Source organism: Balaenoptera acutorostrata, chromosome 21, assembly GCF_949987535.1.
Source record: "Balaenoptera acutorostrata chromosome 21, mBalAcu1.1, whole genome shotgun sequence".
NCBI classification, from domain to species: domain Eukaryota; kingdom Metazoa; phylum Chordata; class Mammalia; order Artiodactyla; family Balaenopteridae; genus Balaenoptera; species Balaenoptera acutorostrata.
Window position 1 is genome coordinate 13,133,881 of NC_080084.1, and position 23,317 is coordinate 13,157,197.

At 40.9% G+C, this 23,317-nt stretch overlaps 2 protein-coding genes and 1 non-coding gene across 3 annotated transcripts; 1 reads left to right on the top strand and 2 right to left on the bottom strand.

Moving 5' to 3' along the window:
* On the bottom strand, positions 1-104 carry LOC114236297 (small nucleolar RNA U13). The gene has a single exon (XR_003622265.1). It is a non-coding gene; the product is annotated as a small nucleolar RNA U13 (small nucleolar RNA).
* Positions 105-440: 336 nt separating this feature from the next.
* TTI2 (TELO2 interacting protein 2) lies at positions 441-13,478 on the top strand. Its single transcript, XM_007170089.2, has 7 exons — positions 441-1,481; positions 2,552-2,738; positions 3,254-3,346; positions 10,084-10,271; positions 10,350-10,493; positions 12,178-12,340; positions 13,265-13,478. The coding sequence occupies exons 1-7, from the start codon at positions 835-837 to the stop codon at positions 13,367-13,369; spliced, it is 1,527 nt and encodes a 508-aa protein (XP_007170151.2). The 5' UTR covers positions 441-834; the 3' UTR covers positions 13,370-13,478.
* On the bottom strand, positions 11,476-23,316 carry MAK16 (MAK16 homolog). Its single transcript, XM_007170091.2, has 10 exons — positions 23,191-23,316; positions 20,806-20,855; positions 20,604-20,713; positions 20,438-20,502; positions 20,100-20,251; positions 19,305-19,359; positions 15,940-16,014; positions 15,089-15,202; positions 14,270-14,335; positions 11,476-14,108 (listed from the first exon to the last, which is right to left on the bottom strand). Exons 1-10 carry the CDS (start codon positions 23,203-23,205, stop codon positions 13,914-13,916), a joined length of 897 nt encoding a protein of 298 aa, XP_007170153.1. The 5' UTR covers positions 23,206-23,316; the 3' UTR covers positions 11,476-13,913.
* Position 23,317: the final 1 nt, after the last annotated feature.

Here is a 23,317-nt window from a genome sequence, read left to right on the forward strand (position 1 = left end):
CGTCAGACGGGTAATGTGCCAGAGTCGTAACAAGGTTGGAAGGAGGCACACGTCACACAAGCGCGTGAACACCCAATCATCACGCTTATGAACTACAAAAGGATCAACGTGACTGCTCGGCTAAGGAGCCCCGGGTACGACCCACTAACTTTACAGTAAAGGTGACAGATGTAGTGCATATTTACTTAGACTTGATATTAAAAATCCTGTATATTTTATCACGATCACCGATATTGCCTGATATTTCTTTTGTTTCTACCTCAGTAAGTGAAAACAGAAGCAAAATAGCGATGCGGCTATTATCCATGCAAATATACTCTCCATAGCTCCACCCTCTCTTGAACCCGGGTCGCTATTGCTTTACGGTAGTATGTCGTGAAATGACGGAGCGTAGCCGCGGTAAGGGCGGAAGCTAGCCTTGTGCTTTGCGGTAACACCGTTTGCTAAGTCGGATACTGTTAGGTGCAGGCGTGTGGGAAAGGCTGCAGGTAACGGCGGTCGTGTTAGTGTCACGCCTTAGAGATTTATTTCTTAGGCTCTTTGGGATTTTTTGTTTGTTTGTTTGTTTGAGTCTTCAGAGAGGCAAGAGTAATTTCTCCCCTCCACTGTTGGGAATCTGAGATTCTGTTACTCCCAGAGAACCCCCTTTCCCGCATCTTTTCCTTTATACCTTTACTCTTCTGCGGGCTAGACTCTCCCTCGGTCCTCCAAGACGTCTCGCCGTTTTATTTGACTTTAGTTCTGTTCTTTGAGAGAATCCCAGCCCCGGAGTTATCTTTCCTTCCCTCTTTAGCGGATCCCCGCCCGCCTCCATCCTCGTCCTCGGTCTGAGGCATGGAACCGCACGGCTCTCGGGAATCCCCACCCCGGGAGGGCTCTTCCTTTCCTGGACGGTGGCCTTCCTCCGCCCTCGGACAGGCCTTCTCTCACATCTTGCACCAGTTTGCCGGCCAGGAATCCCGACGGGGCAAGGCCAGAAATGCAGCTCTTCGGGACCTCAGTGCTCTACTAGAAGCCAAAGAATGTGATCAGTTGTTTGAGGGGAGTGACACCTCGCTCCGTGGAATGCCCGAGATGCTGGGGCAGGTGGCAAAAGCCCTGGAGAAGTATGCAGCTCCTCCCGAGGGGCCGGAAGGGGGAAGTGATCGTCACTCCGAAGTGGCCGAGAAAGCGGCAGCAGTTGGGTTACTCTTCCTTAAGCTGTTGAGGAAAGTTGAGACCGCTAAGAATTCCTTGGTTTGCCCTGCATGGAAGGCAGGCCTCCGTCACTTGGCAGGACCCGTCTATATTTTTGCCGTCACACACAACTTGGAGCAACCATGGATCAGCCCAAAATCTCAGGGCGTCGCTGGACAGGTGCTCGCCTTACTGCTTCAGGTTACTGAGTGTGGTTCTGTGGCTGGATTCCTCCACGGAGAAAATGAAGATGAGAAAGGGAGATTTACTGCGGTCATGGGGCTTCTCAAACCCGATTTGAATAAGTGAGTACTCCGGCCGTAAGGGCCACCGACTTAAGCTTCAGCCCAATGTTTTAGACGGTTAGAGCTCAAAGGAGTCTTGTTTCTGCATCAGCGACATAAAGGTGTTGTAAGCCCAGAACGGTTGTGATTGTGATGACATTAACTCGGTAGTGGCAAGTTCGACATTAGAACCCGGGTCTTCAGACTTGATTTTCTAGTGCTTTTTCCAGTCCTGACAACTGCCGTGAAATTGGAAGTTCTGTCCCATTTATTTAGACTTAACTTTCTGAAGTTAGGTGGGGTTGGGGATTCGGAGATTTAAACTTTGAGAAGATTTAAACTTACGGTTTGAATTTAAACTTAGGGATCTTGGAACTCATCGCTAGTTATTAGATATGGAAGCATGTTTGGGATGAAAAAATAAAAGTCCTTTAGATTGCTGTTAGCTAAAGTATTTTCTGTGAGTTTCCACTTGCTACTTTGTACATTTGTGTTTGTGACCCTGGAGCGATGAGAAAAAAGTGAGTACATAACTGTTTTTTTACCAGGAACGTGGAGGTAAAAGCCTTAGTTTTGAGGACGTCTGGTGCTTCTTTTTATTGCTTCTGAATAGGACCAGTTTCATTATTTACAATATAAAGATAACACTACCTGTTACACCGTATTTGAAGATTGGTTGAGTAATGTGTGTAAACTCACTTCATAAGCTATAAATTGCTGTTTGAATATTGATTCATTTGCTCCCATGTGGTAATAATAATAATAATAGTGATACTGAAGACATTTCCTTTCCTCCTCTCTCCCTTCTCAACACTTTCTCACTGTAAACACCACCATCACCACAGCTTCTTTACATAGCTGTGGTTATAACTGGCTACTTTTCATCGGATATTCTTTAGACCCAGAGCCCTGGGTGATAAATGTATTTAGTGTAAGTTTTGTAAGTTATTTTGATCTAAATCTTAAAAATGTATGTTGTTAACATCAAGAGTTATCTTATGGGGGATGTATTTTTTCTTCAAGTACAAGAAAATACATTTAGCTTGAACTGGACACCATGTCACTTAATGTGGTTTCACATTTCCGTTTAGGGACTCCTGGAAGAATAACCCAGCCACCAAACATGTTTTCTCATGGACTCTGCAAAAGGTCACTCGACCCTGGCTGAGCCAACATCTGGAAAGGGTACTTCCCCCATCATTGCTCATCTCAGATGACTATCAAACCGAGAACAGAATCCTGGGTGTCCACTGCCTCCATCACATTGTGCTAAATGTGGTAAGTGGCCTCCATTCTCTGTCTTCTGTACCGATGGTGCAGGCTGAGTCATCATGGCCATTCCTCGTTCATGTCGTCACTGCTCTACTGTTGCCTATGTCTATATCTTTTATTAACTGGCTTTCATTTAATGCTGTCATGTGACTCTCAATTCACTAATTTATATTTTTCTCTCTGTATTTTCCTCTGCCAACCTAGTAGGTTGTATCTCATAGGTGATATATATAAGAAACATAGACCATCGTCAAACTGAAGAACCAGACTTTGAGTCATTAACAACTGACTTTCAAGGAACAAAAAATTCAGAAGCTGAAAGGGATTATACCCAAATGTGCAAGATATTACTCAAGGAAACTGCTTTTTTTTTTTAAGCTGTGTATTATGGATCTTTTAAAATATACGCAGAAGTAGAGAGAGTGGTATAATGAATCCCATGTACCATGTTCAATCTCAAAAATTATCAACATTTTGCCAACCTTGGGAAGCTTTTAATTGGGTAATTTGTTTGATTGCAGCCAGCTGCTGATTTGCTGCAGTACAACAGGGCCCAAGTCCTATACCATGCCCTTTTCAACCACCTGTACACACGGGAGCACCACCTCATTCAGGTAATGATAAGATTTGTTCATAACTCTTGAGTCTGAGCTCTCAAATTTGAGTAGAAGGTGGCACTATGTGAATAAGAATAGTTGGTACACATTTTTGTCTTCTTGGAAGGTGAAGATGATAACCGAGAGCCATTGACAAGTTGAAAATATGGGGGTAGCAAGTGACTAGTGAAAATGTCTCAGTCCCAAGAGGCATCCACATTCCTGAGTCTCCACAGAAAAGCCAGTGTTTTGTCTTCATCTGGGTCAATTATATATCACTTGGGGGCAGCTTTATGTCTGAAAAAGTTCTATTTTTTATTTTTAACTTTTTTTTAGTCTCACCTATTTATGAGCAAAAGAGAGATGGGTTCTTTTTTTTTCTTTCCTTTTTCTTTTTTTTCTCTTTTTGGCCACACAGCTTTCAGGATATTAGTTCCCCAACCAGGGATTGAACCCGAGCCCCCTGCAGTGGAAGGACCTAGTCCTAACCACTGGGCTGACCAGGAACTCCCAGAAAAGTTCCATTTTTATTAATTTAAGTGTCCTTCCTTCTGGGCTGCTTTTATATCAACACACACTCTGGGAGCGCCTTGTATGTTGGGTTTTTTGTGTCATTTATTCTTTCATCCAGTAGAAATTGAGTACCTACTGTGTGCCAGTAATCATTGTAGGTTCCAAGAATGAATGAGTCGGACAGGGTTTCTGACTTTAAGAAATCCTTTGGAGAGACATTTATGCAAATATATGTACTGTATATGTAAATACAATACAGAGTAATAAATCTATTAAAAGGTTTCTGTAAAGTGCAGTGGGTGTTGAACAGTAGGCAGCTAACGAGGTTTGATGGTATTGGGGTGGTTTTAAGAGGATCGGGTAAGGAGGTGATATTTGCTTATAAAGGATGAATAAGAGTTTCAGGCATGGTGTTTGGAATCACACCAGGACAGATGTAAACGATAGGGTCCTGGGCAGGCTGCGGTGCACAGCATCTGCTGTGAAGAGACCTTCAAGCTGGCGGAAGAGTAAGACGTGGAGATCACCTTCCTCCCCACAAATACATCAGAAATACATCTACATGTGGAACAACTCCTACAGAACACCTACTGAACGCTGGCAGAAGACCTCAGACCTCCCAAAAGGCAAGAAACGCCCCACGTACCTGGGTAGGGCAAAAGAGAAAAGAAAAACAAGAGACAAAAGAATAGGGACAGGACCTGCACTAGTGGGAGGGAGCTGTGAAGGAGGAAAGGTTTCCACACACTAAGAAGCCCCTTCGCGGGTGGAGACTGCAGGTGGCGGAGGCGGGAAGCTTCGGAGCCGCGGAGGAGAGCGCAGCCATAGGGATGCGGAGGGCAAAGCGGAGAGATTCCCGCACAGAGGATTGGCGCCGAGCAGCACTCACCAGCCCGAGAGGCTTGTCTGCTCACCAGCTGGGGCGGGCGGGGGCTGGGAGCTGAGGCTCGGCCTTCGGTCGGATCCCAGGGAGAGGACTGGGGTTGGCTGCGTGAACACAGCCTGAAGGGGGCTAGTGCGCCACGGCTAGCCGGGAGGGAGTCCGGGAAAAAGTCTGGACCTGCCTAAGAGGCAAGAGACCATTGTTTCAGGGTGCGCGAGGAGAAGGGATTCAGAGCACCGCCTAAACGAGCTCCAGAGACAGGTGCGAGCCGCGGCTATCAGCTCGGACACCAGAGACGGGCATGAGACGCTAAGGCTGCTGCTGCCGCCACCAAGAAGCCTGTGTGCAAGCACAGGTCACTTTCCACACCTCCCCTCCCAGGAGCCTGTGCAGCCCACCACTGCCAGGGTCCCGTGATCCAGGGACAACTTCCCTGGGAGAACACACAGCGAGCCCCAGGCTGTTGCAATGTCATGCTGGCCTCTGCTGCCGCAGGTTCGCCCAGCATCCGTACCCCTCCCTCCCCCCGGCCTGAGTGACCCAGAGCCCCCGAATAAGATGCTCCTTTAACCCCATCCCGCCCACTTTCACCAATGGACAGATCATCCAAAGTGAAAATAAATAAGGAAACACAAGCTTTAAATGATACATTAAGCAAGATGGACTTAATTGATATTTATAGGACATTCCATCCAAAAACAACAGAATACATTTTCTTCTCAGGTGCTCATGGAACATTCTCCAGGATAGATCATATCTTGGGTCGGAAATCAAACCTTGGTAAATTTAAGAAAATTGAAATCGTATCAAGTATCTTTTCCGACCACAACGCTATGAGACTAGATATCAATTACAGGAAAAAATCTGTAAAAAATACAAACACATGGAAGCTAAACAATACATTACTAAATAACCAAGAGATTACTGAAGAAATCAAAGAGAAACCAAAAAATACTTAGGAACAAATGACAATGAAAACACAATGACTCAGAACCCATGGGATGCAGCAAAAGCAGTTCGAGGAGGGAAGTTTATAGCAATACAGTCCTACCTCAAGAAACAAGAAAAATCTCAAACAACCTAACCTTACACCTAAAGCAATTAGAGAAAGAAGAACAAAAAAACCCAAAGTTAGCAGAAGGAAAGAAATCATAAAGATCAGATCAGAAATAAATGAAAAAGAAATGCAGGAAATGATAGCAAAGATCAATAAAACTAAAAGCTGGTTCTTTGAGAAGATAAACAAAATTGATAAACCATTAGCCAGACTCATCAAGAAAAAAAGGGAGAAGACTCAAATCAATAGAATTAGAAATCAAAAAGGAGAAGTGACAACTGACACTGCAGAAATACAAAGGATCATGAGATTTACTACAAGCAACTATATGCCAATAAAATGGACAACCTGGAAGAAATGGACACATTCTTAGAAAAGCGCAACCTTCTGAGACTGAACCAGGAAGAAACAAAAAATATAAACAGACCAATCACAAGCACTGGAATTGAGACTGTGATTAAAAATCTTCCAACAAACAAAAGCCCAGGGCCAGATGGCTTCACAGGCGAATTCTATCAAACATTTAGAGAAGAGCTAACACTTACCCTTCTCAAACTCTTCCAAAATTTAGCAGAGGGAGGAACACTCCCAAACTCATTCTATGAGGCCACCATCATCCTGATACCAAAACCAGACAAAGATGTCACAAAAAAAGAAAACTACAGGCCAGTATCACTGATGAACATAGATGCAGAAAACCTCAACAAAACACGAGCAAACAGAATCCAACAGCACATTAAAAGGATCATACACCGTGATCAAGTGGGGTTTATCCCAGGAATGCAAGGATTTGTCAATACATGCAAATCAATCAATGTGATAAATCATATTGACAAATTGAAGGAGAAAAACCATATCATCTCAATAGATGCAGAAAAAGCTTTCGACAAAATTCATCTCCCATTTATGATAACCCTCCAGAAAGTAGGCATAGAGGGAACTTACCTCAACATAATAAAGGCCATATATGACAAACTCACAGCCAACATCGTTCTCAATGGTGAAAAACTGAAACCATTTCCTCTAAGATCAGGAACAAGACAAGGTTCCCCACTCTCACCACTATTATTCAACATAGTTTTGGAAGTTTTAACCACAGCAATCAGAGAAGAAAAAGAAATAAAAGGAATCCAAATCGGAAAAGAAGTAAAACTGTCACTGTTTGCCAATGACATGATACTATACACAGAGGATCCTAAAGATGCTACCAGAAAACTACTAGAGCTAATAATGAATTTGGTAAAGTAGCAGGATACAAAATCAATGCACAGAAATCTCTTGCATTCCTATACACTAATGATGAAAAATTTGAAAGAGAAATTAAGGAAACACTCCCATTTACCACTGCAACAAAAAGAATAAAATACCTAGGAATAAACCTACCTAAGGAGACAAAAGACCTGTATGCAGAAAACTATAAGACACTGATGAAAGAAATTAAAGATGATACAAACAGATGGAGAGATATACCATGTTCTTGAATTGGAAGAATCAGCATTGTGAAAATGACTATACTACCCAAAGCAATCTACAGATTCAATGCAATCCCTATTAAACTATTAATGGCATTTTTCACAGAACTAGAACAAAAAATTTCACAATTTGTATGGAAACACAAAAGCCCCCGAATAGCCAAAGCAATCTTGAGAAAGAAAAATGGAGCTGGAGGAATCAGGCTCCTGGACTTCAGACTATACTACAAAGCTGCAGTAATCAAGACAGTACGGTACTGGCACAAAAACAGAAATATAGATCAATGGAACAGGATAGAAAGCCCAGAGATAAACCCACACACATATGGTCACCTTATGTTTGATAAAGGAGGCAAGAATATACAATGGAGAAAAGACAGCCTCTTCAATAAGTGGTGCTGGGAAAACTGGATAGCTACATGTAAAAGAATGAAATTAGGACGCTCCCTAACACCATACACAAAAATAAACTCAAAATGGATGAAAGACCTAAAGGTAAGGCCAGACACTATAAAACTCTTAGAGGAAAACATAGGTAGAACACTCTATATGACATAAATCACAGCAAGATCCTTTTTGACCCAACTCCTAGAGAAATGGAAATAAAAACAAAAATAAACAAATGGGACCTAATGAAACTTAAAAGCTTTTGCAGAGCAAAGGAAACCATAAAGAAGACGAAAAGACAACCCTCAGGATGGGGAAAAATATTTGCAAATGAAGCAACTGACAAAGGATTTATCTCCAAAATATACAGGCAGCTCATGCAGCTCAATATGCAAAAAACAAACAACCCAATCCAAAATGGGCAGAAGACCTAAACAGACATTTCTCCAAAGAAGATATACAGATTGCCAACAAACACATGAAAGGATACTCAACATCGCTAATCATTAGAGAAATGCAAATCAAAACTACAATGAGATATCACCTCACACCAGTCAGAATGGCAATTATCAAAAAATCTACAAACAATAAATGCTGGAGAGGGTGTGGAGAAAAGGGAACCCTCTTGCACTGTTGGTGGGAATGTAAATTGATACAGCCACTGTGGAGAACAGTGTGGAGGTTCCTTAAAAAACTAAAAATAGAACTACTATACGACCCAGCAATCCCACTACAGGGCATATACCCTGAGAAAACCATCATTCAAAAAGAGTCATGTACCACAATGTTCATTGCAGCTCTATTTACAATAGCCAGGGCATGGAAGCAACCTAAGTGTCCATTGACAGATGAATGGATAAAGAAGATGTGGCACATATATACAATGGAATATTACTCAGCCATAAAAAGAAACGAAATTGAGTTATTTGTAGTGAGGTGGATGGACCTAGAGTCTGTCACACAGAGTGAAGTAAGTCAGAAAGAGTGAAACAAATACCATATGCTAACACATATATATGGAATCTTAAAAAAAAAAAAAAGGTTCTGAAGAACCTAGGGACAGGACAGGAATAAAGTTGCAGACGTAGAGAATGGACTTGAGGACACAGGGAGGGGGAAGGGTAAGCTGGGATGAAGTGAGAGAGTGGCATGGACATATATACACTACCAAATGTAAAATAGAAAGCTAGTGGGAAGCAGCCGCATAGCACAGGGAGATCAGCTTGGTTCTTTGTGACCACCTAGAGGGGTGGGATAGGGAGGGTGGGAGGGAGATGCAAGAGGGAGGAGATATGGGGATATATGTATATGTATAGCTGATTCACTTTATTATACAGCAGCAACTAACACAACAATATAAAGCAATTATACTGCAGTAAAGATGTTAAAAAAAAAAGTTTCCGCTATGGGGGGTGTGCAGAGAACATTCTGAAGACAGAAGAAACAAGTTATATAAAATCAGAGGTCGAAATTACCTTGTTTCTTATTTTATGCCTAGTCTCCCTCCTCCCACCTCAGTCTGTCACCTTTCTTTTTTAAATACTATTTTTGGTTTTGAGAACCCAGGCTGTGCTAACAGCCAGAAAGGTGTTAGGGCTCTTGAGATGGTGATTTTTTTTTTAAATGCATATTCTTTTTTTTTTTTTTTAATTTATTTATTTATGGCTGTGTTGGGTGGGTCTTCGTTTCTGTGCGAGGGCTTTCTCTAGTTGTGGCAAGCGGGGGCCACTCTTCATCGCGGTGCGCAAGCCTCTCACTATCGCGGCCTCTCTTGTTGCGGAGCACAGGCTCCAGACGCGCAGGCTCAGTAGTTGTGGCTGACGGGCCCAGTTGCTCCGCGGCATGTGGGATCTTCCCAGACCAGGGCTCGAACCTGTGTCCCCTGCATTGGCAGGCAGACTCTCAACCACTGCGCCACCAGGCAAGCCCGAGATGGTGATTTTTAAAAAAAAAGGAAAAAGGAAAAAAGACGTAAAAGAAATAAACAAAGATCCCAGGAGAGCTAAAAGGGAGTGCCTAGACACTGAAATTTCAGATAGGGCTGTCAAAGTGGATACAAATAGGATCATCTGAGATTCTGTTTGGGAGTGGTTTTATTGTAAATACTTGTGAATATCAGTTAGACTCAGGAATTGACTGACAGTAGACTTAGACTCCTAAGTTTTGGATTAAAGTCTTAGCTCTGCTATTCTTCCAATTTTATAGATTAGCAAAGAATCATCCTGAGGAGAAGGTATTAACTTGAGACGGTCCGATGGAGATAAAAGAATGTAAAAAAAGTTTGAAAATGTAAAGTAATATACATTAAACTTATTACTAGACTGTTTTAGAATTCTATGACATGGACCCCAAGGATGGTAGATTAGTGGAAGTTGCTAGAAAAATCTGAGTGTTGTGAACACAAATTAGTTTACTACAGGTCCTTTGTATTACTTCCTCCTAGGCTGTGCTCCTGTGTCTGCTGGATTTATTCCCCATCCTGGAGAAAGCCCTGCACTGGAAGGGAGATGCAGCCCGACCCAGCACACACTGTGACGAGGTCCTGCAGCTCATCCTGATGCACATGGAGCCCGAGCACCGCCTTCTCCTACGCAGGACTTACGCAAGAAGCCTACCGGCTTTTGTGAAGAGGTGAGCCCCAGGGCAGCTGGGCGTGGCCATAGTCCTCAACTTCACTCTTTGGAGTCACATTTTCTCTGTCATTTTTAGGTTGGGGATCTTAACTGTCCGGCACTTGAAGAGGCTGGAGCGAGTCATCATTGGTTATCTGGAGGTTTATGATGGACCCGAGGAGGAGGCTAGATTGAAGATATTGGAAGCCCTAAAACTTCTCATGCGGTACACGTGGCCCAGGTATGACAGGCAGCAGACAGGTGTGCTAAGAGGCGCAGACCTCAGCCCATACCCCCTTCAGAACTTGCCCAGGGGCGCGTTCAGTACTGAGCAGCAAGGACGTGCCATGTACTGGAACGCCTCCTGTTGTTCCGCGCCAGCTGGGGTTTGAACTGGGGCAGTGGCGCTGAAAAGCTACGGTCAGTTCCTTCAGGTGCCCATTCCTCTGGATTTATAATGCATATTAGAATTTTAAAGGCCGTTTAGCAGTGCTACAGTAGACGTGCTTAACTTTGTTCACCCTGATGCTTCTTAAACCTGATTGAGAATGGAGCACTCACAGCACATCACTGAACATCTGCGGTGATCAGAATACTGACCTGGGATATATTTGCTTAGCGTTCCAACTCTGGCTCGAGGTGGGTGTCCCGAACAGCAAGCTGGAACCCAAACATGTTGGGTCTGCAGAAGGCCCTCTTGCATGAAATAACAGTGTTTAATTCAGCGAGAGTCCAGTGCCTCAGCAACACGTGGGTGTCTCTGTTCTGAGCCGTATTCTCTCATCTCCTCATAATGTACCCCCCAGTCACATTTGTAACGAGGTTGCATTTATTTGCTGACTGTCTTTCTCCTCTGCTGAACGAGAAGCTCCAGGAGGATGGAGGACTGACCCCTTTAGCACACTGAGAACTCCAGAACTTACTCACAACCTGGTATTAAGTACACAGATTTTTAAAGTGACTGGAATAGATGCATGAATGAAATTGAATCAGACTAATACTGTCCAAGTAGAAGAGGTCAGCAAGCAAATGTAGAGGTCAGAAAATGAATGTCAATTATGGAGGGGGCGGGGCCTGGGGAGTGGGAAACAGCAAGTTGTGTGTTGAGTGATGACAGGTGGAGGGCTGAGCAGCACACAAGTTACAGGAAACCACTTGATGTTTTTTAGATCAAGATGAGGGATGCAAACTTTTCTTCTCCCAGTCACATTTCTGCCCACAAATATAGTTTATTTATATTTTCACACTACAAGTTAAATTATTTTTCAGCTTCCTTAAGGCTTTTTATTTTTTTATTGTGGTTAAAAAATACATAAAATTTACCATTTTAAAGTGTACAATTCAGTGGCATTAAGTGCATTTACAATTTTGTGTAATCATTATCATAAAAACTTTTAGAAACACTAAGTAGAAGTAAATAGACTGGGCCTAACTGGTGGTAATCTAGGATCTAGAAATATAGTGACAGAAAACTCAAACTGACAAGTCTCAAAAGCCAAGCTTATTTCCCTCACTGTATTTTTAATCTCCAGGCCTAAGACCGCATTAAAGCTAAAGAACTATGGGCCATTTCCTGTTCTCTGGTCAAAAGTATAGGCCCCTGGTAAGGAAGGTCCCAGTTCTCCCTTTCCAGGAGGGGCTGTTTCCTTACGGTAGGACCATGCTCCTGGAAAGAAACTAGGTATCCCTGGGCAGGCCAGAATGTCAGTGTGTATGGGCAGCGTGCTGTAGAAAAAAACAAGGGCCTTAAAGTTCAGAAATCTGGAGTCTGGTCTCTAGTTCTGCTTCCAGCTTGTGGTCTTAAATTTTGACTTCAGTTCCTTCATTTATGAAATGAGGGTTTTCTACTGGATGGCCTTTGAAGTCTCTTTCAGTTTTAATAACCTGATTCGGAGCCTGAATATCATTTTTCTTCTTGATTCCAGAGTTCCCTGTAGACTTGTGGTCTTACTGAAGGCTCTCTTGAAACTGATATGTGACGTAGCAACGGATTCAAGCCTCACACCCGAATCTGTTAAGAGCACCTTGTTAGAAGAGGCCACAGACTGCCTGATTCTCCTGGACCGCTGCTCTCAAGGACAGGTGAAGGTAAGGGACAGTCTGCGACTTGGTTTCAGATAGGCTTCTTCATCCTCAGGTAATTCCTGTGATTCTAATTTACATTTATGTGCCTGACCACGTCTGTAAATGAACATGGGGGGTTCGCGTCTCTACCTCTGAGCCTTCTAGCCTTCAATGGAGTTTGATTAATACCTTATTCTTCCTTTAAAGCTATTCAGAACTGTTTAGACCAAAAGGCAAGAGGATCAGTGGATATTTCTGGAGCCAGGACAGAGAATGGGCAAAAGGATCATGATCAAGAATTTGTAAAATTTAAGTTCTGTTCTAATGGTCTGAGTGAAAAAATAAAAAGGTTGAAATAATGGGCTATAAACCACCAAGGAGTAATAATTTAGGTAGAATAAGTAATTCAGTTACCAGAAATGTTTCCACTTTTTCAGAGGCAACTGTGTTTTCCACATGCTTATTTATCCACGTGGGAATTCTTCGTTTGGTCTCATATTCCGCAGCAGTTAACTTCTCAAAGCCATAGCATATAATAGCTGTGTATCCACGTATACATAATTTATAAATTATTGTCTCATTTCTTACCCCATTTAGAAATCTTCACTTGAAAGTTATAAGGCAGCATGAAAAGAAATTCATATCCTAAAAATATTTAGGGGTAGCATGGTTTATTCAAATTATTTCATCTTGGCTTTTTAATCTTGGCCACTTTTCAAGCCCTAGATTTAATCTGATTCACCCTGACTGGTAGTAAGCTGCTTCTTTGTGCTCCAGTAGGACATTTCCGTTTCTAAAGTTACACCTGTTCCGTGAACTGTGCCCTAGTGTCATCCGTCCTTCCCTTCTTTGAGTATGGTACCAAGAAAGAACAACCAAGGTAGAAGGAAAACACATATCAAACAAACAAACAAAAAAAAACAAAGACTGTTTGGTTTGATGTTTCAGGGTCTCCTGGCTAAAATCCCCCAAAGCTGTGAAGACAATAAGGTGGGGAACTGTATCCGAAGAGTGCAGCAGGTTTCTGAAGGCGCTCCCTACAATGCAACTTAAGACTTGTATTACTTTCCTGAAGAGGAAAAGATTTTCTTTCTGTTCCAGTTGTTTTAAATGGAATTATTTCAGGAAAAATGTATATTTATATTAAACATTATAACTTAGATCTTCTTTTTCCTTCTTTCCTTTTTACTCCCATAGAAGTAGGGAAAAGAGAACATGAAAAAATTGAAGTCTGGACATTTCTAAATAAAGGGGGGAGGGGGAGGAATGCAGGGGGAGGATACCAAGGAAACGGGTGGGTAGCATTTAAAATTTAGAAATATTTACACCCACAAACTCATCTGTTACGTTTCTTGGGCTCAAGCTGTTACTTCAGCACATGTAACAATGCTATAAAAATACTCTGTTCACAATTTAGGCTTTTCTCCACTCCCTCCCAGATTTTTTGCCCCACAGAAGTAGCATAAATATTAAAAACACAAATATTGTGTTAAAAACAAGATAAAGAGCAAAACCCAGAAGTGTGTATGTGTTTAAGATAAAAAAAAGGGAAGAAGTTCAAGATGTCCAGTCCTGTTTATAAACGTCTGAAGGGAAATCACGTGGTTTTGGCCTTGGCCTCGGGCTCTGTCTCCAGCTCGTACTCTATCTCTACATATGCTTTTTTCCTCCTCCAAGGTCCTTTCAAGGGTGCTTTGCCATTGTGTTTAGTGTCAACGGCCTTTTCTTCTTCCTCACTGGAGGATTTATCATCCTGATCTTCATCACCGCTGGCGTCCAGTTTATCCATGTCCTAATATGGGGAGGGAAAAAAATGGGAAAGACACTAGATTCATTCCCCAAACTGCCTATTTAGAACTAAAATTAGAGAATTTATCTGCTCTGTGTGACCAGAACTTCCCTTCCTCTTTTTTGTCTGAAGCCAAAGGACAGATTTTTACCCATGAACCTCACCTCAAAATCACTTATGTCACTCTCATCAACTTCATCATCTTCCACAAACTCTCTTTTTCCCACATCCTAAAATAAAATGTAACTGTTATGTTCAAGATACATAATGAAAATTTAGACATCTGGTTTTATTCTTTGATAAGTGCATCAATAACATAAACAGAATGAGAGTCTACTTACTAGGCAACCAAAATCAACTTATTTCCAAGTTTAATACTTCTGAATTTAAAACACTTTAGGGATATCAATTCTCATGCCTGATTTAAATCATTAGAGATAAAACATCCTAATTTTAAATGGTTAAAGTCAATAACAGTACAAGAACAAACAATTCTTTGCACATTCAATGAAAACTATTAAGTTCAAATATTAAAAAATAGTTTACTACTAGGAAAAGTTACACCTGTGTACCTGTGTGAGTCTATTGTGAAATCTACTTGTTAAATTTGCCCTGTACCTAAAAATACTATCATTTAAGTACTTCTCCTATATTAACAGTAAAATTAAGCCCTTTGTAAATTTCAGTAGGTTCCTTAATGTTATATTCCCTCAGCTAATAAGGACCCTTCATTTGTCATCTTGCAGGAAAAATTTTAGAATGCTAATAAATAAGATCAAATTGTCAACGCATAAATAGTTTGTTGGCTGAAGCTGGAGAACAAAGCAGCCACTACTGAACCAAATTAATCAAAAATGATAGGAAAAAATAATCAAATATCTATTTTGGATTAGGGAAATGAAAATGATATTCTGTCTCAATTACATAAAAATAGATCTCATCCCATAGATTACTGCTTGACACAGCAAAAACACAAAGCTTACTTCTTCATCTTCTTCATCATCTTTTTCCTCAGCAACTGAAGAGTCACTGTCTGCCTCCTGCTGTTCCAGGGCCTTGTCGAAGGCATGGATGGGGAAGTTGTAGATGTCGCCATACTAAAGAACATAAAGTGGGTCAGCTTTAACCACATTTGGATCTTATGCTTGAAGTCCACTGTCCAACAAGTGTATTATTTTCCTCAGTGATTAAACAAGAATAATTAGTAATATTACTTACTATATTATTTTCAGGCCTAGAGCCAGCAGTGTCTTTCAAAAACCCATATTTGACATTTAAATAATCAGCGATCAATACCAAACAGGCACCTTCCATGAAGGATGGATACCAGATCACTTAAAACTTAATAGTCTATAAAACCCATGGATTGGAACAAATGTAATTTTGCTGATAAAGGGGAAATAGTAAGGAAAAAGTAAATTTTATTCATGTTGTTTCTGTAAATGACATTAATTTTTCAAAAGACAATAAAAATTCATTTTAAAGAACCTTAAAAGACTAGGATGACTAGGCAGGAGGACCAACACTGTGTGGCTTTTATAGAGAGATCTGGAATTGTTGTGTTTGGGAGGAGGAGTTGGGAATAATGGCAAAAAGGAAAGGTCTCTCTACTGAAGTATCAAGGGTAACTAAAGTATTTTATGTGCTTGATCAAGGAACTAAAATGAGGAAGCCAGGGCCTATATGATATTTATTTTATTCCAGTAATAGAATCAAGGTGAAGATCTTTCTAGCATCTTTAAAAGTAAAACACATTTCCCACTATTCCTACATTTCCTAGCATATTACCACCTAAAAAATAAAATCTGCACCCCAGAGTTCCTAGCTTTCTCACCGTATCTTGTTTCAGTCTCTCCAGCAATTCCTTTTCGATGGCGTTGTCCAGCTGAGCAGCTATTAATGCCTTTTCCTATAAGAGAAAAAGAGCAAACCCATTTACTTCATTAGACTCATTTTTCAGCCTGCAGAAGTCGGAGAAATCAAGTTTTTATGTGAAACGTGTAATCCCCTTTTCCCTCTTACTGTAATAGGAACTTCTGCCTGTCCAACCAGATATATATATATCTTTTTAAGAATTCCTATGGTTTTATGAATAGACTTTTTTAAATAGTTTGATCATTTATTTTAATTTTTTTAAAATTTATTTATTTGGTTGCACTGGGTCTTAGTTGCGGCTCGTGGGCTCCATAGTTGTGGCATGCGTGTGGGATCTAGTTCCTGGACCAGGGATCGAACCTGGGCCCCCTGCATTGGGAACATGGAGTCTTAACCACTGCGCCACCAGGGAGGTCCCTTACGAATAGATTTCTAAATTACATTCTACAAAGCCTTTGACAGATACACAAAGCAAGTAGGTCTACATACATTTAAGTGTCTCAGAAAATTAGAAGTCCTGAAGCAGACTCCATAAAAGCTGCAAAGGAAACAGAGACCTTCACCCATTTACATTTTCTAAAACCACGTTAGATTCCATGTGATAGATAGAAAGTAGATCAAAAAATCTCTTCAGTGGTCTTTTGTAGGAAATGATACATGGTATCAACCTTTACACAAACAAAACATAAAAATGTAACCTCAATCTACCTTTCTTGCCAAAGACTGTGCATTAATTTGAGAGTAAAAATCATAGAGAAAGTTAGTGTCACACACTGAAGCTATGTTAGGATGAACAATGCACAGGATCAATTACAATGCAGGGAGACTGGGAGCACACAGAGCAGTTAGAAGGTTCCTGTGATCTACGTTTTTCTCTAAAGCGGGTGCTTACACCTCAGGGGTGATCCACTGCGATGTAGCAAGCAAATATTCACAACTTTTTTGTATATTTTTTTCTTTAAGATATTAACTGTTACACATTTTTATGCATACTGACATAGCTGCCTTGACTCTGTCCATAAAGGAAATAGTTGTGTGTCACATTACAGTGAGCAAGATATGCCAAGGGAAAAAATACTACACAAAGAGTTTGAAAGTGGTGGTCTCACTCCTTTATTCAGATTATTGCAGCCTATAGCTATTTGCTTGGTTAAGTGGATTTATAGATGATATTGAGTACTTTGCAATAAGATAGGGAGTAGTTTTAAAGATGTATGCTGGTTATTTAATGGTTTAGTACTTTAAAAAGAGTTGTAGAACTTAAAGAAACATGCATTTTTCACAAAAAGAAAAATGTTCCAGATTTGTCAACCTTTTCTAAGATGACAGATGGCTGTCAGCAGTATGTAATGTAGCAGAAGTTTTTCTGTTTTTTTTAAAAAATTTATTTATTTATTTTTGGCTGCATTGGGTCTTCGTTGCTGCACGCGGGCTTTCTCTAGTTGTGGTGAGCGGGGGCTACTCTTCATTGCAGTGCGCGGGCTTCTCATTGCAGTGGCTTCTCTTGTTGCAGAGCACCGGCTCTAGGCACATGGGCTTCAGTAGTTGTGGTGCACAGGCTTAGTAGTTGCGGCTCGCAGGCTCTAGAGCACAGGCTCAGTAGTTGTGGCGCACGGGCTTAGCTGCTCCGCCGCATGTGGGATCTTCCCGGACCAGGGCTCGAACCCGTGTCCCCTGCATTGGCAGGCGGATTCTTAACCACTGCGCCACCAGGGAAGCCCCTGTAGCAGAAGTTTTAAAAAATAAATACACTCACTCTGTTCTTTCAAAGGAAAGGCAATATTTTAACAGTGAGTTTGAAAGAATTGTTTTTCCAAAAAAAACTTGTTCTGTGGCTAGAACATTTTAAAAAGTGATTACATCTATATGTGACATTGCTGAAAACGTGTCTTCTATAAAAACTGCAATCACACACTTAAAAAATTTGGAAACGGAATTTTCTAACCCATTTAAAAATCTTCCAAATCTATTTCAGAGGGCTTCAAACTTATTTGGTAAAAATAGAAAATTTTAATTTCTTCTGAAAGATTTGCAAGAATGCCTGTTTTGACTCAGGGAGGATGAAAACTCACTAGCCAGATTTAAACAAAAATGTCTGCATAATTGGTGGTGGAGAATGAAAAATGAACAGCAAGTACTAAATGCAGGCACTCAAAAATGCCCTCCTTTCTCTCTGTCTCTGAGCTCTCTATCACTTATGACAGCCCTTAAAGGCAAATTTACACTGCTGAGAACCAAACCTTCACTTCACTACATCACAAACTTTTACTTATAATACACCTATTAGTGCACATATACATGTATAATAACATTTACAAGTAATATATTGGGGAGCATATGTTCAAAAATTTTATTGATGGGGTGAGTGATCAAAAAAGTTTGGAGATTCAATCCCGGGTTTCGGCACCAAAAAAATAAGTTTGGAGACCAATGATATAACAGGTTTGAGATACAGAACTCTGTGATTAATGGAAACAAAAGCATCAAGATTATTAAAGCTGTTCCTTGATAGGATATGACAAATGATGAGGTAAATGTCTGTTGGTGGAAGGATGGTAAGCAAAGCAAATAGCTAGAATGACTGAAAATGTGAACTTGTCAGGAAAAGCTAATTCCTGGGTCTTAAAAGCATAAGAATACTCAGCCTGAGTGAGGTCTCATGAGGTGGAGTGGCAGACTGCTCTCTGTGACAAAGGCTGGGATTTCCTGACTAGATTATCCATGGACAGCAAAATATTACCATCACTGTTCACTACTTCAGTAACAAAGCTGACACGTTTACTTCAAAGAAACAAATAATCCCAATTAATCCCTACCAGCAATTTCAGAACCCCCAAAACCCAGTTAGATGCCTAATATGACCTGAACCGACATGAGGCTCCTTAAAAAAACATTTTTTAAATTCCATCTAGTGTGGATTCATCTAGTGAAACACTGTTATATTTCACTGCACAACTACTAGTATGTTTAATGAGAATGCTCAAAACCGGCTGAGGGTAATATGTAAAACATAAGATTGGCAACATACCAGAATTCTAAATCTGACCTCAAGAATTTCAGACAAGGAGTTGTGGATCTCTATTTAAGGTATTTTTTCTGTTCTCCGTTACACACCCCCCCAAAGTACCCACATTTTAACCTGCCCTGAAAGTCATAATCTTCAGATATGGAATATCAGATAGCATATGCAACTAATACTGTTGTCCATAATCTAGGGCCTGAACAGTTCACAGACAGCAGTGACTGAATCGTTCTCATGAGCCCTGACTACATAGCCCTACCCTCAATGAAAATACAGAACCTACGATTATCAGAATAAGTTACCTCTCTTCTTTTTTCCCTCCGTTCCACCTTCTTACTCAAAGGAACAAGTTTCCTCCTATGGGAAATAAAACACATGATCAGAGACCCCAAGTACATGTTATATATGTTCCTTTAAAAAAAAAGAAGAAAAAAAAGGATTGGAATTGATTTTGTAGGGCTCAGCTAAATATAGCAAGTTACATAAAATTTTCTAGATAGTTAATGCTATAAAAAGTCAGGCATTTTTACATATATTTGACATTGTTCATATACGTGGCTGTTTTTGTTTCTTTAGGCATCCTGAAATTTCTGAGGGTGTTTACAATGCTAAAGATTAATGCTTCTGCAAGCTAAGAAAAAATAATTTTCTACAGAAGACTGACATCTCTAGCTTTCTCTGCAGGTCACAATGAATTAGGGCCTATCACTCCTTAAAGACGGCATGCAATTAATTCTGTGGATCTCATATCACTTTAAAAAATAAGTTTTCAGTGAACCCAGAGTAAAGTTCTTACACTCCATTTCACATTTTTTAGATCATTTTCAACTCCCTAATTTTAGGATTCCCTCAGGGTTATAAAGACAATTTTCTGAAGCTGATAATCAAGTTGTACTCTACTGTTTTTAAAATCCTGCAAAATTAAAGGGCACAACTTTAATCTGTGGTAAAGCTGCTGCTGCTTAGCACGTCATAAAAAATTACCCAAAGTTGAACTTAACAGAGAACATTACTAGAGGTTTCACAATATCTCAGCTTCATAATAAGATGCATGGAAAGGTAATTTAAAAACAAATAAATGAACAATCAGTACTTACTGTCGCTTTAGTGTAAGTTTTCGAATTCGAATTAGGTACTGGGTGATCTTGGTGAATCTCTGCTTACATTTGTGTCGAATGAAACGGGGCCAGTAAATCAGATTTTCATCTATTTGCTCCAGTGCTTTCTCATAGTTTTTATGAAGCCGGACCTGTTAAACAGAAAGGAAGCTTGAAGGGCAAGGGTAATATTAAGTCTTCACTGTTAACAACACTTATGGGGCCTAATAAGGATGGCTCCAAGAATTTAAGGTAGATGTGGTCAAGGAAGTGAGAAAAGCATGTGGCCTTTTTGCTCTTGATCAATGGTCGTCATGATTTTATGTCCTAAGTCTTACCCGTTCCCAGAGACGCCTAGGGAAAGCTGCTCGTTCTATAACCTTCATATACAAGTAGCACTGTCCTGCAGGATAAATAGTTTTATTATTATTTACGGAGAGACTAAAGAATATCCTTTTAAAAGCTGTTGAGTACTTCTCTTGGAAGTTAAAACCGAGGAGTTACCTTTCTCTTCTTTGATAGTGGCATACTGACTGTTTGCCAGGGGACAGGACGACCGATTACACAGTCCAGTCAGGCTGTATTCATTTCTGCAAAAACTCTGAGTCTTGGTTCTAGAATGAGAGGAAAAGAGCAAAGATTATAAGATGGGATGCCAAGAGGGCAACTGATGGAATCTATATCCAAGTTGAAAATCTAGACTCACCTTATTTTGAAGGAACAAAATTGCTTGTTTCCTAGTGTATCCCAGATAACCTGCAAGACAAAGTAGGAACCCATTTCAATTGCTCTTACCTAACAGATGCCATATTAATCCAAGAGAACAATGCGCTAGGGCAGCACCCTGCTTTCCTGAGGAAACGAGTCTTTGAAGAATGAGAGGACAAAGAAATGCTTTGTAAAATAGTCTGATTTATTTGTTTTTTTTACACAAATAACAGACTCTTGTAGGAAAAGTAAATACAAATTAGCGATAAACATAACCTTACTGCCCAGAGATACAATTTCATAGTATTTTAATTTGTATATTATACCAACTAGCATGCCCACATGTATATTTTAAACGATATGAGATTATATATATAGTAGTGACTTTTTTTTTTTTTTACTTAATGTGTTCATTATGCATCGTCACACACTACTAGATTTTTGGATATACGTACCACACATACCATGATTTTATCTCATTGACAAGGAAGATCCTCTGTTGCTATCCGCCACTAACTCATATGCTCTATATTCATTCAGCATTTATTGTACACTTAATACTTATGTTAGACGCTGACATTTCAAAGTCCTGACACACAGGAGGCACTCAGGCACATGCTGAATGAAGGAAGGTACAATCCTTAAAAAGTTTTTTCTTTCTAGCTACAGAAAGAGATGTAAACAAAGCATCACAAAGCAGCAATCTAAATGCCACAGTAGAGGTGTGTAACAGCATGAGAGCCTTTGAGTGAGCTGCCTTGAGGAATTGGGAAAGGCTCTAAAGTAGTTAAAGGGAAAAACACAAAGAAGCGTTAAAGAATGGAACAACATTTTTGGAATTTTACAGGATGTGTGTTTGGCAGGGGATGGCGGGAAACAGGTAAGAGGAAATGAAACTGGAGAAGTAGGAGCTTATTCTGGTTTGTGGCTTTAAATATCATCTCCAGGTTGATGACTCCCAAACTGTCATCTCCTGGTCAGACTTCTCTTCTGAGCACCAGATTTGTATATACATGCAGCTGCTTACTTGACATCTCCACTTGAATGTCTAAAAGGCATCAAACACATTCACAGGTCCAAATGGAGCTCTCAATTCCACACCTCTCAAAAGAATACTGGGTTCCTTCCCTAGTCTTCCCCACCTCCATAAATAAAACCACCACGGAACGGTTTGTTCAAATCCAAAAATCCCTTGATTTTTCCCTTCTTCATTTCATCCATAACCAAGTCTTGCCGGTTATAATGATAAAACAGATCTCTAATTCATCCATTTCATGACCACTCCCACCTTAGTTGAAGCTACTTTCATCATGCTCTAGTCTCCTTGCTTTCATTCTTTCCCTCCTTCAAAAGTCTTTCGCACAACTAGAGACCTTTATCACAAACGTAAATCAGATGTCACTTCTCATTTAAAAAAAGCCTTAAAACACCTCCTCCAAGACTCTACATGATCTTGTCCTGCAAAGATATCCAACTTCACTCCCTACCTTTCTTCCCTTGATTTCTATAACACAGTCACACGAATGTCCTTTACCACATTCCTTCTCTCTTACCTCCAGATCTTTGTACTTTACTGTTCTTACTGCCCAGATTGATTGCTTTTCCCTCAGCCCCCAGTGGCGGTTCCTTCTTATCTTTTAGATCTCGCCTCAGATACCTTCTATTCAGACAAACCTTCCCTAATCAGCCCTATCCGAAGTGGTCTCTCCTCATCACTCTCTACTTCATCACCCCGATGTTTCTTTCATAGTAGTATTAGACGGTTCAACTGTATTTAATTTGTTCACGTGTTTACCGTCTCCCCCGCCAGAGCTCCAGTAAAATAGAGGTCTTTTGCCCGGCTTAATAACAACCAAATCTCCAGTAATTACTCTTGGCACACTGTAGGCGCTTGAGTATATCTCATACAAATAACTAAATGAATAAATCTAGGATGCTTCCAAAATTTTGACGCGGGCAGAGAGTGGCGCAAACGTAAAAAAAAAAACCTAACACAGGAAAAGCAGGCTGAAAAGTACCGTGCACGTGGTTGAAAATGATGCTTAAATTTGGTGTCTAAGCTTCACCGTACCGTCCCCCAGGCCGCCACCCACCCCCACCGCCTCCCGAGTCCCCAGGGGACCATACGCAAAGTCCTTCCTTGCTAGGCACCAAGGACTGGATACACCGACCCTGGGGGTTGAGGTGGCGGTGTCCTGACCCCTTAACCCCGAAGGGCCCGGGTAGACACGTGAGAGCCCCAGGCTCGGAAATCAGAGCTCTTAAAGCCTCGCTTCCGGAGCCACCCGACGCTAATGGGCCAGCTGAGTAGCTGGCTTCTGAGTCTCCTAAAGTGAGCGACACACACTTCATAAAACCCGGGTGGCAGCGCAAGAGGACTCACATCATCTGACTGCATCTTGTCAGCGGATCAGCGGGCTCAGCCTGGCCAGGGCAGGGAAGCAACCATGCTGCTTCCGGAGAATCACTTCCGGGAAGCCCAGTCTCGCCTATCGCGAGAGTTCTGAGTT